Below are 16,846 nucleotides of genomic sequence, written 5' to 3'. Positions count from 1 at the left end.
TCGTTACTCGTTACTAAAACGAATAAAATTAGAAGAAATGTGTACGACTGCAATAAGGGAGGTTTGGCGAATCACTGCTCCTAGATTGCATTACGCACGCTCTGCACGCTGCACGCTTTATTTTAGCGCTTGTTTGTTGCTAAAGGAGGAGGACGCACAACTGAAACCGCCATGGAAGCACGAGCACCTACTGGAGGACCTTCCGTTATCATAGACGACCACCCCGACAATAGTGGTGAACTCGGTGAACAGGGTAGTGGTGAAGATAACGTCATACACCCGTGGCCGTACTGTATTTGCAAGAAATGTTTCTGTACATTGGCAGCTTTCTGTGAAGCTAAACACTCTGCTACCTGACTCAGCGGCCTGTGAAAGGCTATTTAGCATCGCAGGACTTGTCTTCAGTCCAAGAAGAGTAAGACTGAATCAGGCCCGGGGTGGGTAATCGGGAGAATTCCCGGTGGCCGCTTCACTTTTGGGCCGGTCGAGGAAAAAAATATTGACATTTGTCACGTTAGCCTATCTTTTCAGTAGGACACGCTCCGCATTCTGTGCATGACACCAATGCAATGCCTCTGCATGGGTTGTAGCCCTCTGGGGGAGTTCTCCCTCCCAAAAAAGAGTTGGTTGGGTCCATATAGCCCGTCTTTTCCAAAAAGTTTTCTCAGATAAGGATAGCCGAACCGGCCCTACAGTAGACACAAGCGTCAGGAAGGAGGCCAGGAGAGACTGAGCAGCAGATCAACCAGTCGACCACTGAAAATGATGAGCCCGAAATTAGTGATGAGGAGGCCATGACTACAGGGACAAGTAAAGAGAGTAAATTAAAGTTATTTAATGTAAGAAAGAGCAATTACCCTACATGATAAATATGCCTTGTTTGCTCAGAAGAGGGTGTAGTAAAAAAAACATGTAGCCTAAATATTAGTTCAATATGCCTCTTTGTGGAAGCGTGGGATAGGCTACATTTCAAAGGCTTCCTTCCTTTCTTTCTTTCTTTCTTTCTTTCTTTCTTTCTGTTTTTGTTAACTTGTGGAATAGTGGAATATTTTTTGTTAACTTCTCAGTTGAAGTGAATTACTATATAACCTTTACTGTACACATTTTTTGAACCATGGTACTAATAAAAACTACAGGATAGGAAGAGCTGAAATGTTGCTTCATTAATCCAATTTCCACCACCATGGAAAACGTTGGCCGGTCTTGGGCCTGAAACTCCCGGGCACTGAATTCTGTCAACTTTGAAAACCAGCTTCTTTTGAAGATGAACAGACACCTTTTCAGTTTCAACCATGACTGGCATATTAGTAGCTGCTGGACATAGGTGGCCTGTGTGTGTGTGGGTGTGTGAGTGAGATGGTGACCTGGGGAGTAAGCCCTAGAAATGCTCACCACATGACCAAAATGTTCTCCCTACCAGCAGGTCATTTTTTTTTAAAGAAATAAGTTATTTATTTTTCTTTTTTACCTGAAGTTCATACAAAAGTGGCATTTCTGTTTCTGTTTTTTTCTTTGATGTCAGCTCTAAAAATATGCTGTTTGTTCTTTGAACTTAAGAGAATTGTGCCTGAAAAGTCCTAGAAAAGAATGTGATTTTGATTTGATGAGTGAGATTAAGAAGATATGGGAACCCTGAATATGCTTTATGCTTTACTATAAGAAAGCCAAAATAAAGTTCACAAAAGTTCAAAATAAAACCGCTTGCTTTTTACTTTTTACTTTTACTTCAAATACTTAAGTACATTAAATATCAGACAATTACTTTTGATACTTAAGTACAGTATATATCAGATACTTTTACTTAAGTAATATTCTAAAAGGTAACTTTTACTTCTACCAAAGTCTTTTTTTCTAGTAATGATACTTGTACTTTTACTCAAGTATTGCTTTCTAGTACTTTTATACAACACTGTGTGTGTGTGTGTGTGTGTGTGTGTGTGGGTGTGTGTCTGTGTGTGTGTATGTGTGTCTGTGCATGTATGTCTAATTGGACATGCTATCATACTTGGAATTCTTGTCATGCAACACAATACATGCAGCTCACCTCTGTGCTGGAGACCTGAGCTTGAGCCTTGCATGTGAAGGCCTACAGTATGTGACTTCACTGACTAGAGACAGGTGCCTCAAGTCTTTGTGCCTGAAAGCACCACTGATAACTGATGCTGTCAGTTGAGTTATGGAGAGAGAGAGTGAGAGAGAGAGAGGGAAAGGTCACCAAGAGCTGGAGAAGCTTGTTTGTCAAACCTGAGATGTCTGGCATACTAAGATGACACGTTGAGATATGTCGCCCTACTGAGAGATGCCGTACATTTTCTGATTGATTGTAACGGTTCAGCGAGCGGTGAACATGTCCTTGTGAACCACGGTGGCTTTTTTTTCTCAGTAATGTGTTGACAAGTCAGTTCTCGAAATTCTCAGAAATGCTTTGCTCAGTTCCTGTTGATAGGTTAGAATTAGGAATAAGCCAATCAGTAATTATCAGAATGTTCAAACTTTTTGAAATTAGAAAATCCATTCAAACAGTATTCATACCAGAAGTTTGTTTGCAAGGTTATCTGTAGGTCGCTGTCAGTTTATGAAAGAGGGCTGGTGGAGGGGGAAAAAGAAATCCAACAATAGCTCAGTCTTGTGTTCGTAGCTTGTTTTGAGTGATCAGCACTTCAAAGAGAGATCACAGAGATGCCTAGCACAGGGGGTAGGGGTGTGTGTTGAAACCAGCTCACTGAAGAAAGAATGCACTCATGCCCCCCGTAATCTACTCAGGCCCTTGTGTGTGTGTGTGTGTGTGTGTGTGTGTGTACTTGGAACCTCCTGATGTATCCCATTGATAACTTTGATTTACTGTGTTGATTTGTCTGCCTGATGAGACTGAGGAAGTGTGTTTCTCCGGCCTTAACAAGAGGCTCAGGTGGGAGGGAACAAGGACTCAAACGCCATGGATGTGTTTGTTTCCCCCGTACCCCTACAGTAGTGCAAAAGGGCTGTGGGCTGGTATGAGAGCAGCACAAATAGTCCAAGATAGAAGCCAATAAATGGTAAAGGCCCAGATGAATGTGCTGTGAGAGTGTGATTGTGAAGATAAGGTTATCCACTTGTGTAGAGTTATTTACTGGAAACGATCTTCACAGTCTACTCTGTGTTTGCCTGTGAGTGTGTGTGCCAGTCAGTCCTGAGTGTGGTACGCCTGTAGGAGTGAATGGGTGATCAAGGGAGGGACAGGGTGATGGAGAACAAGAAAAGAAGGCTGTGAGGAGAGAAAAGTGAGAGCAGAAAGGGTGAGAGGTGAAAGAGCAGAGAGTGCACTAGACGTGTGCGCTCCCCAGCGAGTCCCCAGCCCCACTCTACTTCCCCTTCCCCATCCTGATGTGCCCACTGGGGCCGCTGGCTAACAATGGAGCAGACAGCCAAGCGCTGCTGGCACCAGTTGCCTGCAAACAGCCAGACGGCAGCCCAGCCTGACCGCCGCCCAACCTCACACCCGCCCCTCTCTTCCCAGTGGAGCTGTGGTCAGCCCCCAGCACCTGCTCCGCTGTCCCCCGTGAACTCACAGCCCCCTTCTCAGGGCTGAGTTCCAGACCCGGTTTAGGAGAGTGTCGGGAGAGCTCTGGACAAGACCGTGCTGCACTGGCTGGAGTGGAGTGACCAGGTGTCTTGAGATGCATTTTGTGTGTGAGTGGGTTAGTAATATTATGTAGGGCCAATAGAACATATTGGCCCCAAGAAGGGAAGGCATAGAAAGTCATATTGCCGTGAACATGGAGCTAGCTGTGCTAGCTGGGCATAGTCTAAAGATTGTGGTATCTCAGGTGGACTGTGCAAGGTTGATGAAGTTAAGTGAACTTATCTCAATGACAGTAAGCTACCGTAATGCTTGAATGCCCTTTGGTGTCACAATCAGCAACTGATCTAAATTAGATCAATCAGCGCTATTCAGCATTACTTGTCAACGTGTTGTGGTTGCGTAGACGTTGTCAGATTAGGGCTTGTGGTTAATTCTTGCCCTAGGTCCCCAACCTCTGCGTGTCAATCACGAGCCACCAGAGCTTTAAATCCATTTACCTGTCTACTGTATTTCCTCCAGCACTGGCTGAACTGACTAACTGAAGAATATGATTGGCAGGTTTCATTTTGTGCCCTTTCACCCCAAGACCTCATTATCTCCTAAGTAGTGCCCGCAGCAGGCATGTCCGTATTCATGTGTGAGAGGTTAATGCATTGTGCACATGGAGGTGTGAGTCAGTGGATGATGATGAGAGGCTGGAAACTCCGCTGGCTGCTGACAGGATTCAAGGGCAAGTGCGGGACAGACTGAAGGAGCCGGGGAGCCAGGAACTCTACGGGCCACTCCCTCTTCCTGTGGCCAGCACCTGAAGATGGTCATCAGAATGTATGGACGGCTGTAGGATAAACACTAATGTGTAGTTGTGGCTCTGACACACCTATAGAATAAACAAGGGCACTCATCAATGTCGGCGCTAACAAGGTGTGAGATGGACGTCAGCCATCGGGGCCACTCGTGCCACATCCTTCCCAGACTGACCAATCACCCCCCCACCCCCACACACACCCCACTTCCTGCAGTCGTGGGATAGAACTTCGGCGACAGCTGAACTGTGGTTTCCCTGACACATCTGAGAAGCAGTCGCCGAGGCAACTGGGGTTAATACTTATTTATTTTTCGATAAAATAGGACAGGAGGTGGGGAAGTTTGATGGGGATGTTGGGGGGGGGGGGGTGGGCTTTGTGTTGTTTCTGTTAATGTTGGCAAATGATAGAGCCTATTGTGAGCAGCTAATTTGGATCTGCCTTGTTCCCCAACCGGGCATGATCCCAAGGATCCAACAACAATCCCCCCCCCTCCCCTCCCGTCCTGTCTTTCCTTGTCTCTTTTCAGATCTTTTTCAAGTGCTTTGGGAGGTCTCAGAAACAAAAGTGGGCACAGCGCAGAGCATACAGTATTGCTACAAAAGCCCTTTGCACCCCTAATTAACCCAACGATTAAACCCACCCTTTATATAGACCTAGTCCTACTTCAGAGAGTCTGGTGGATGGTTCATTTCTGAGCATTACTGCTTCAGTTACATGTGTGCATCACTTGTTTATTAGTTTGTTTGTTTGGTTGGTTGGTTTTATCTCAGGCACACATGTGTGACTGTCATCATACAGGTTGCTTTGAAATTTGTTATCGTTTTGAAAAGTCTGCTTTGATGTAGTTTTTAGGTCTTGTATGTATGTGTGTGTGTTTGTGGGTGTGTGGGGGTGTGTAACTGTGGTTTACCAGACCCACATGGCATGAAGTCATCACACACACAGCCTTGGCACACACAACTGCAAACCACAATAATTGCCAAGCGCAAGCCATGGGTGAAAAAGAAAACACACACAGATGGACACACACACACACACACACACACACACACACACACACACACACACACGGCATGCCATGGCACATGTTAACAAAAGCAAGTTCAGGTACCCCAACCTGGCTCTCCAATCGGTTCTTCTTTTAGCTCTTCACTGTTCTGGACCTGCGTTTGGATCAGAGCTCAGCAGCAGAGCTCGAGTGAGAAAGTGCATTCCTGCTCTATCGCCTCCTGATTATTTTTGATTATTTTCTTAACATGGGAGCGGATATTGTAGAAACCGAGATGAAGATGTTACCAAGAATTTGTTTGTGTTGTCTTTCTTCATAAGGGTTGGGGTCCAGTACACAATTAAATTACTCCCAGAAGGCTTCTCATCTTGTTTGGAGCACACTAACCCCCCTCCAGGGGAATATAGGCTCTTATTGGTTCAGAGGTGAAAGGGTCACTTCCTGTTTAACGGCAGCCAGTGAGGTTACCTTAGTAACCTGCCACCACAAGACACTTTTGTCAAGTCTTCAAGATCCAACAAGATATCATATGCTCATATAAGGGAAAATGGCAGCTTTACACAAGCCTGAGAGGCAGTGCTTTGGATTGAAACCCTGGTCATGCACTCTGAAGTGGGGTTTGATTGGCAGCCTGTTTGCGCACGGTCCAGACCATCCATCAAAGGATAGCTTTGTTTGTGCTGGGGGCTCATCTGTTTGGGAGTGTGTGTTCGATACCACCTGCAGGATGCTGTGTAGGATTTGTGTGTGGTGTGTGTGTATGTGTGTGTGTATGTGTGTGTGTCTGTGTGTGTGTGCGTGTGTGTGTGTATGTGCGCCTGGAGCTAGTTCTCGGTATTAGGCCAAAGAGAGGGATGATCAGTATTCCCAGAGGGGTGGGAGACATAGATCATGTGACTTTAATGTGACTTTAATTTAACATCACTCTGCTTTCATGTCTAAGGTAGGGATTCTCAGAAAATGAGAGGGCAGGAGAAAGACTGAGAGAGACATTGTACAGAGACATACAGATAGGTCACTATATGCATATTGTGGATCACAGTAATAAAGTTTACATTCCCTGAAACTGCGCAGCTCAAGTTGTAAACTACATCAGCAAAATATTCACTGGCCTAATAGAATGCACGAGAGAGAGAGAGAGAGAAAGAGAGAGAGAAAGACTGTGTGTGTGTGTGTGTGTGTGTGTGTGTCTAGAACAGTCTGTTCTGTCTTGTACGCTGGTTGCGGCGAGGGCTGCTGGTGTCAGCCTTCAGGCACGGGCTGTCAGAGCGGAACTCTCAGAGACAGGAAGTTGTCTGGCTGCATCTTTTCACCCATCGTGTCCCCTCTCTCCCCTCAGTGTTCATTGCATCTGTGGTCCCCAAAGTGCTGCGTCAGACGCCACAAACATAACGGCAGGGTGAATGCTCATAGTTTATGTGGAAAGACTATTTTTGAATGTTAATTAACCCATTGCCCCTTTCTCGCTCTCTTCCTTTGTGTGTGTGTGTGTGTGTGTGTGTGTGTGTGTGTATGTGTGTGTGTGTGTGTGTGTGTATGGAACAGCTCGGAGCGGCGTAAGGAGAAGTCGCGTGATGCGGCGCGCTGCCGGCGCAGTAAGGAGACGGAGGTGTTCTATGAGCTGGCCCACCAGCTGCCTCTGCCACACAACGTCTCCTCCCACCTGGACAAGGCCTCCATCATGAGACTCGCCATCAGCTTCCTTCGCACGCGCAAGCTCCTGTCTGCAGGTAAGACACACACACACACACACACACACACACACACACACACACACACACACACACACACACACACACACACACACATTTTCATGACAAACACCCATTCAACATTCAAGCACTTACGCAAATAGACACTCTTTTACACTCACTACCAGTTTCTCTGACTTTTGGACACACACACACACACACACACGCACACACATGCACACTCGCTCACATAAATAAGCACTTATGTAAAAGCCTACATACTCAGAATGGCATGCAAGCATTAAAAAACATGCAAGTCCACATCTGTAGGCACGGACGGTGTAAAAATAGGAAAGCAAGCATTCAAGTTAAAACATTCACACGCATAAATACAAGCAAACACAGCTAGCCAAGCATAACTAGCCAATCATCCACATTAAACAGAAACGCATACATACACACACCCACGCACACACACAAATGCAAGCTGATGATGTTTTCAAGCAGGGTGGCACCAAACAGGTCAATGGAGTGGAATAGCACACACGCAAACACACACCTACGCTCACACACACTCACACAAACTATTTTCCTCACACCTTTTCACAGTCATGCACAGTCACGCAATTACCTGTTCCAGGCGCTCATTCGGAATGGTAATAGTAGCTCTTCTGGATGGGGGCCCGGCTACAGGTCTGAACAAGCTCTCCCGTCCATAATGCCTCACCACTGGGCCCTCGTTTAGGCCTAATGGCTTCATAAGGGCTAATCTAGAACTAATGGCCTCCACAGTAACCTCATTTTTCTGGGCCTCCCACTCACTTACTAGAACTATGGCTAATAATATAATAGGTAGAATATGTACTGTGTTTATTGTTATTGTTGTTTTTTAAACCGTCAGTTCTTGAAAGTTCACAGCATTCAATGGAACTGATTAATACAGGTATTGTGTATGAGCTATGCAAAGATTTGGAGCAGTTCCACCTTTTATTCAGGGCAGAACCGTCTGGAACAGTGATCCTTTAATAATTCAGTCCAAATCCAATAGCCAAAACAGATTTGATGTTTTTTTTTGTTTTTTTTTACCTGAAAAAAGGCTGCCCAATGTCACTAGTGAGACTTGTGGCTTTCCCTGTGGTCTTCGTGCATATGCCTGTGCGAGTGTGTTTCGGTTGGTGCACACATGTGCGTCATACCAGTGTGTAAAAATACAAATTACATACAGATACAATACAGATAACCAAATTCTGCAGCACAGGTCTCTGCACACGCTGGTTTCCAGCATTGTTATGAGGAAGTGCTGTTGCCTCACAGTATTAGTCTGGAACATTAGTGAGAGATTATTACATTAGGGAATATTGTTTTTTGCCAAGCACTTTTTTGCTTGAGTGTAAGGCTAATTAGCTTTAGCAGCAGTCACAGGTTACAATTATAAGTGTATGTTGCTTGTACGTCAGCCTAGGGGGGAAACCAGAGCACAAGACACAGAAGATAAATGTGTGTGTGTGTGTGTGCACGTGTGTGTGTGTGCACATGTGTGTGAAGACAATCCTGCAATGTTAGTGCACATTGGTAAAGAAGCTCGGGAAGATTCTTGGAATAGAGTGGGTGGAGTATTCAAGATGGCGTGTGTGTGTGTGTGTGTGTGTCTATGCGCGCGCGTGTGTATGCATATCCTGTGGATTATAAAATTAGAAATTTCCGGAAAGTAGACAAAGGAGTAACCCTATTGTTCCTGCATTCCATGTGTTTGTTTGAAGAGAGATGAGAGCAGAGTGTCTCCACATCATGGACGTGACCACATGTGATGATGTGGCCAGACACAAGTGCTAGTCTTACTCACATATGCCACAAGCTGGCTGTACACTATGTTTTCGACTTTTAGCTAGATCTTTTTTTTTTATTTTAGCCAGGCTTTTTTTTAGCTCACATTGCTATCAGGGTCTATTGCTATTTTATTTGACTTACCTTTATCTTATCAGACAGTTCATTTTTGATTGCATTGATATTCCTTTATTTCATCAGTCACTGCAATCCTATTGGTTAGAGCAGCAACAATGGCAGAGTGAAATCCCACTCTCCCGCTGTGTTTGCAAACGGATGTAAATATTGTAGTTGAGATGCTGGAAAAGGAACACTGATGGTCCTGCAATCAGCTTGCTTTAATCCTTGGAATGATGTGACTGTGTTGTATCTCAGACCGCCACAGATAGGGAAGTATGAGGGGCGAGAGAGGAGGCGAGGTGGAGAAAGGCGGGGGAGGACTGCAAAGTCATAGAGAGTCAAAGGTGGAAGTATGGCAAGAGTTGAGACATACAGGAGCATAGTATGGCCATCAGTATGACAGATGGGGAGGAAAAAGAAGGGAGAGCTGAAAACCGAGAGATGAGCAGAGAGAGAGAGAAGGAAAGAGAGATTGATACTGGAAGAGAGAGAGAGGGAGAGAGAGAGAGTGTGTCTTTGTGAGAGGAGAGATGGCTCTGCAGATTGCCTTATCTGCCACAGAGCTTTGCCGGGTGGTGCTCGCCCTTTCAGGCGCAGCCAAAACACAGGGCAGCGCTGGCGCCAGGCAACAACGACACTGGTACCCCCAGCTACCCCCCCCCCCCCCCCCTCTGGCCTCAACCACCGCAGTCACTAGTGCCGCTCCGGCATCCACACCCCTACCACTCAAGGCAGCGCAAAGGGAAACCCTTCATTAGACAAGACACAAACCACACCAATGGTGATGTCTTCCAGTTGGAATTCCTTCAATAACAAATGTCTTCACACACACACACACACACACACACACACACACACACACACACACACCTCGTTATCACCTCGTTATCAACTTGTTGAGTTGCACAGTCAGTCAGTATTAACCGGTTGCTGAAGTACATGTTAAATTGTTTTAGCTTAGCTGTCAAACTGTGGGACAATCTTTCAATATAAAATCACAATCTCTACACATTTTAGAACTGATAAAGGTCTATGTACATTTCAATGTACATGACAATGTATATATCTATGTACATGAAAACCTACAGTACATACGATAAGTGACATAGACTGACATACTGAATAATACAATTAATACATTTAGCTATTTTAGTATTACAATTAAAGCACCAAAACCCTTTTTGCACACTGGAGAAAAAAATGACTATACCCAATGAGCATTTGCTCTTCAGTGAAACTGCATTCCAGATTCCAGTAAGAGCATGGGACCATGGGACCCATCTTTTTTTCGCCCCTGCTGACAGAGAGCCAATCCCCTGGCGCAGCAGGGGACGGGAGCCCTCTCTCGGGGCCTCCTCTTCAGGGACTTGGCTCTACTCCAGCCCCAGGCTCGAGAGCAGGCCCGCTGGAGAAGCCCACTGAGAGGAATGGCGGGCCTTCGACCCCCCTCGACCATCCCCCCCAGCCTCCCTCTTGGGCCGTCTCCAACTTCCCTAACGGGAGACTTTTCCCCTAGTTTCCTTTTTCTTCTCCTTCAATCCTCTTGAGTACACAAATGCGTCATATTTAAAAGGCCTTGATTATTTGTGTTGCTGAGGGCAGGAATGTTTTTCATTTACTTTATTTTTAAAAGAAACGTGTTGAAACACTCCGATATGGAAGGTCTAATGCGGAGGAGTTGGTGTTCTGATAGGCATCTCCTAAAATGTAACAGGTTTTTCATGTGCATGGAGCATAATGGCCCATAAAGTCTTTTTACAAGACATGGGGGTGCAGCCAGTGTGTGTGTGTGTGTGAGAGAGAGAGACAGAGGGAGGAAGAGAGGGAGGAAGAGAGAGAGAGAGAGACAGATGGACAGAGAGTGTGTGTCTGTGTCAGTTTTTGACTTTGTGTGTATGAGCATGTGTGTGTGTGTGTATGTGTGACCAAGTGAAGGTCAGGGTATTGGGGAGTGTGCATACAGTAGTCACAGGATGAAGTGCCTGGAGTTTGTTTTGGAAATATGCCATAATTTAAAACAGTCCTCCCTCCCTCTATCTCTCTCACACACACACAAACACACACACACACACACACACACACACACGCACATACACTCGTTTGTACTTGGTTGTAATGAACGTGGTTGCAGACATCCATACACACACACACACATTCACAAAAGTATAGACATACACAGACAGTTAATATGTTGCTTATTTGTACATATGTAACAGAGGTCTTAATTCGTCCACCGCTCACGGCCCTCGAACCCGCCACCTCAACACACACCGGCATGGGAGTCGAACGCTCTAACCGCTGAGCTAAAAGCCCAGGCTTCCAACTCAGCAGTTAGAAGCGTTCTTAAGGTTAGGGGTGTGAGGATTTACATGCGCAACTAGCATGCTAGCTCAGTTCGCCTCCGTTACACATACGCAGTCATAAAACATGCATATTCATATTCCCCCCCCCCTCTCTCTCTCTCACACACACACACACACACACACACACACACACACACACACACTGTGTCGCTCTCTCTCCGTCACACACTGATGGTGTTTGCTGGTTGTGTTGCAGGCTGCAGTGCTGCAGAGACAGAGGAGGACAGACAGATGGACAGCATGTACCTGAAGTCTCTGGAGGGCTTCGTCAGCGTGATTACCACCGACGGAGACATAATATTCCTCTCTGAGAACATCAACAAGTTCATGGGCCTGACACAGGTGAGTGTGTGGTCTCTCACTCTGTCTCTCTCTCACAGACATACACATACACACACACAAACACACACACACACACACAAACACACACACACACACGCAAACACACATATTCAGATTCAACCTTCTATTTCTTCTGCTTGTCCTCTCCACACAGACTCAGAACCCCTACCAACACACACACACACACACACACACACACACACACACACACACACACACACACACACACACACACACACACACACACACACACACACACATTCACACACAAATGCTTCACACACCTCCATAACACAAAGGTCCATTTTGCCTGATAGAGATTATTTGGAGCTATGCTGAATTGGGTCTCTAATTGAGAGTCTTCACCGAAAGCCAATTAGTGGCTAATGCTTTTATCGTAGTGTGGGAAACAGCCCCGTATGCCCATCACCAGGTGGTAGGATTATCTCCATCCTATGCCCTCTCTGGTGCCCGTTGTGGTGCCCTCTGGCTCTGCCAAGCACTGACAGAAACATGGAGAGTCTGTCAATCTGTCAATCAACCAATCTGTCAGCCCTTTAAAGAAAATAATACAAATGCTCTATTCAGTGCAGTGTGAAACAAAGCAAACTACCATGTAGAATCCACAGGAAAAACAATAATTATGTAAAACCCTAAAACCTCAATGCTCTGGAGCCCTGAGAACCCATACACACTAGAATGCCCACACACACACGCGACACACACACACACACACACACACACACACACAAACACACACACACACACACACACACACACACACACACACACACACACACACACACACACACACACACACACACACGTGAGTAAGAGAGTGGCTATTGTTGTTTCCCAGCGTTGTACTACATGTCAAATGGAGAGCCTTGTTTCCTCCAAACACTGACAGCCAGGCAGGATGTGTGTGTCTGTCTCTCACACACTTTTTTGATTAAGTAAGCTCGTGATTCAGAAGGAGGATGTTTGGCTTTGTCTCTGTGTTTGTGTGTGTGTGTTCATAAACTGTACATTTCCTTCCTCATACACTGTATAGACATATGTTTATGAGTAGATACCTACCGGATGATGACACATTGCCAATATGTGTGTGTGTGTGTGTGTGTGTGTGTGTGTGTGTGTGTGTGTGTGTGTGTGTGTGTGTGTGTGTGTGTGTTTCAGGTGGAGCTGACAGGCCACAGCATCTTTGATTTCACTCATCCATGTGATCATGACGAGATCCGTGAGAATCTCAGCCTCAAAACAGGTACATGGCCTCACACCTCACTCCTTTCACCGGGGATGAGGGGATGTGAGGAGAATAATAGAGGGAGAGAGAGAAAGGGTGAGGAGAGGAAGTGAAAGAGTGATTTATACTCCTAATTCGGTTTTAACAACCAACCAACGTCATGGGACCAACAGCTTTTTGGTCAAAAAACGTTTACTAGTGGTTTTTTGCAACTTGTAAACCTTGTCACCATCACCTCCGTTTTATTGAGGGTAAAACAAAATCGCAATTACTGTAGTTGTGCAACCAGATGATACAATCCAGGGTTACGTGTAGGCTTCCACGAAAAATAGTATTTTATTAGATTGAGGCAACAAGTGAGTAGTGAGATAACAATTTTCCTAAAGGCTACACTGAATAGCGGGAAACAAATTTTATTTTATTTTTTATTAAGTTTATTTGACTGGAGAAAACCGAGCGGCTCTGAAAGCCATTGGACCCGGAAAAAGATTTATTAGCCTATTATTCATCATCACGAGGCAGGCCCTTTCTCCAGTACAGGACTCTCTGGTAGCCTGCTGGAGGGCTGAGGTAGAGGACTGTGCGGGACAGATTCTTCATACACACAACTGAAAAAGGCAACTAGATGTCTGATTTTAAGTTACTGTAACACAGCTATGTTAGCTGGCATCCGTTCTTTAGAAAGGCACTAACATCTGAAGTAGCCTAGTGGTGTCCTCTTCCTCTGACATGCTTTCAATTTCGAATTTCAACAAGGGAGAAGCAGGAAAGAATTGAATTTATGTAGGCCTAAACAATAGTATCCGTCAGTTAGGCTGCTTAAACCCCAGTTTTTAATGCTGCGTAACACAATATCCATCTCAAGTATAATTCTATACACTATTTTAATAATTTATATATATGTTATTTTATGCATATATTTAATTTGCGGGAGTGCAGTAAATCATCTGTTTCTCTCACACCTGCAAACGCACCTCTCTCATTCCGCCCGCTCCCGCATAGAGGAACATGTCCCGTGCCACACTCTTTTGCGTAGCTAACCTGCTGGTCCTGCGGGACTCCCGCCGGAGTGCAGACTTCTAGACTGATAATCAGATTTGTGGCCTCACATTCTCAAAGTCATCCTAAGTGCTCGCCAAGCAGCCCTGATCTCGCCTAAGGATTTTGTAAACAGAATGACCGCTGAGCCAGATCTTGGCAATACAAGAAAGTGTCTACCTAAGCAGAATCCAATGTTATGACGGGACAGCTGTCAGAGCATTAGCCTATGGATCCTGATACTTTAGGCTCTCTCACTTGATTCCCCTGTATCTCAGTCCATTTGAATCTCCCCTACCTTAATATGAGACTGAGCTACAGCCATAGCTATAACTAGGCTCAAATATCAAATGTCATATTTAAATTAGATAATCCACATTGCATTTAGTTTTCAAGTCTTGACACACACACACACACACACACACACACACACACACACACACACACACACACACATACACCCCCCCACACACACACACACACACATACACCCACACACACGCACACACGTCAGTGCATGAGTTGGTCCACAATGATCTCATAGAGGTCCATGTTTCCTATTTGTTACATCTATATCAACACTAGCTGATAGCAACCCAAACAAGCACCCTAAGTGGATTCATCCATTCTGTTTGTAGATTTAGTTCTCACGTAACGCAGGGCACTAAATGACTGTGTAGCAAACTCAATGTCCCCTAAACGAGCTAATGCTTGCGTGCCTAATCGCACGGATACACACTCACATGATTATATATACAGACACGCCGAAGGTACAGTAAACTCAAAGCTCAAATGCAAGCTGAAAATGCACTGACAACAAGCCTTTTTTCCCTCCTGACTCTCCCAGAAACTGGTCTGCTGCCCTGTGTATGTGTACACAAATATACACAAATATGACCTGTCACCAGTCAGTCTAGAATGCAAAGAAATGTAAACCAGTGGACATAACAGACCTCATTCTCTCCACCCACCTGCCTGTCCCCTGTTTTAATCTCTCCATCTCCCCTGACCTCTAGTCTGTGTCTAATATACAGGGCTGAATACACAGGCGCCAACATTAGTGCGGTGCACTCCGCTTTCAACATTCAACATTAGATTCCATTGTTCTCAATAAAACTCTGCGCACCAGCATCGCACTCTGCCGCTGCCGCTGTGTAAATTATGATTCAAATCTATTTTGTCGGCGCCGCTCCATCAAATCCATAGTTCCTCCAGGGTTTGCCAGTTCAAAACTCCAGCGCTGATGTGCATTGGCAACTGACAGGGTACTCATGTTGGCACAGTGTACACAGGGCTTAATGCTGTCAACACTGATTGATTTGATACCATTTGATTTCAATTCATTTTAATTATATTCAATTAAAATAGTTTATTAGATTGTTTAATTAGATAAGATTTATTTGGACTCTAATGTAGACTTTACTGTGGGCCTAAAAGTCTGGGAAACTTCCGTAAAATGACAGGTGAAGACATTTCAGACATCCTCTGTTTTATGTTTGCCTGTGTGTTGCTACTTGACTGTGTTGTGCATGATGGGTCTTCTCCTATCTGTGGGGGTTAGATGCCCTTTGTCACTCTGCAAGACTGTTGGTGGAAGAAGTGTTTAATGTGTCTCAAGTTGTGTGGGCACCACAGGAAAACCCATACCAGAATGCCACCCACCCATGCACATGCACACGCACACACACACACACACACACGCACATACACACATGTACACACACACACACACACACACACACACACACACACACACACACACACACACACATATATGTGCACATATGTGCACACACACACACACCATATCATGCCTCCCCTGCTTGGCGCCAGTTATCATTTTTCCTCTGTAAACCCTTTTCCAAACACACACACACACACACACTAGTCTAACCTCCAGGGCACATCCATGTTGGACAGAGCTACATCTCTTTTCAGCATTCAAAGCTAATTTTTTTTTGTCACATACAGCAAGCATCTCCTCACAATCTGCTAGCTGCTTGCTTGCTTACACTGTCTCTGGCTCCAAAAACAGCAACAAAAAAGCCTGGTTTAGCTTGGACCATAAAACATACAGTAACACTTTTCCAGCAATTCACCGACGAGATGCGCATTCAGGAGAGTTTCAGTTAGCTCTATGTTTTGTTTGAAGGTCAACAGAAGTGACGTTACCCAACATTGCTTAGAGCACCTTTAAGAAGGAAAAACCATTGCTAGTGGAACACTGAAAAGATCTATGTGGAATTGTAGGGTCAGAAAACTGCTACAAAACAAAACAAAAAACACAACCAAGCCATCAGAGAAAAATCTCTCAGTTGTTACATGATTGCATGCATTTTACTCACTGGTTTTTGTTGAAGCTCAGTCCACCTGCACAATGGTGTTTAACTTGCTGCTTTAGATCTTTTGGCTTATAGCGAGAATGGTGAAGTTCAAGGAGAGGGTAGGCTTGCTATCTAGACATGAACTGAGATGTTGTCACATCGTAACCCATCTGATATGTCAATATTTCCTCCTGGGATGAGGTCATTGTTTTTGCCCTTTTAGAGTGTATCTGTTTGCTTCTGTTCCATGATGGAACATTCTAGATTAGAACAACTACATGCCCAAACATTCTACTTTCCTATGAGGGGGAAGTAAAGTACCCTTTACCCTTTAGTGCATGAAGAATCTAGACGCCAATGTGAAAACAATCAGTGCAAGAATTTGAGTTGACAAACATTACTAAAAAAAAGCCCCCCCTCTGTATGTGTGTGTGTGTGTGTGTGTGTGTGTGTGTGTGTGTGTGTGTGTGTGTGTGTGTGTGTGTGTCAGGTGTTGGAAAGAAAGGCAAAGAGCTGAGCAC

The 16,846-nt window shown here is 45.0% G+C and overlaps 1 protein-coding gene across 1 annotated transcript in view; it reads left to right on the top strand.

Annotated features, from left to right (window-relative positions):
* The window catches only part of epas1b (endothelial PAS domain protein 1b), a 43,070-nt gene that overhangs the window by 11,514 nt on the left and 14,710 nt on the right, over nucleotides 1–16,846 (top strand). Inside the window, exons 3-6 of the mRNA XM_048270523.1 lie at nucleotides 6,923–7,107; nucleotides 11,572–11,717; nucleotides 12,897–12,981; nucleotides 16,816–16,846. The exon at nucleotides 16,816–16,846 is cut by the window's right edge and continues 82 nt beyond it. Coding sequence (XP_048126480.1) covers nucleotides 6,923–7,107; nucleotides 11,572–11,717; nucleotides 12,897–12,981; nucleotides 16,816–16,846 — 447 coding nt within the window. The remainder of the gene's footprint in view (nucleotides 1–6,922; nucleotides 7,108–11,571; nucleotides 11,718–12,896; nucleotides 12,982–16,815) is intronic.

Source organism: Alosa alosa, chromosome 18 (genome assembly GCF_017589495.1).
Source record: "Alosa alosa isolate M-15738 ecotype Scorff River chromosome 18, AALO_Geno_1.1, whole genome shotgun sequence".
NCBI classification, from domain to species: Eukaryota; Metazoa; Chordata; class Actinopteri; order Clupeiformes; family Clupeidae; genus Alosa; species Alosa alosa.
The sequence above is the reverse complement of the archived record's forward strand: the minus strand, read 5'-3'. Positions and strand labels throughout refer to the sequence as shown.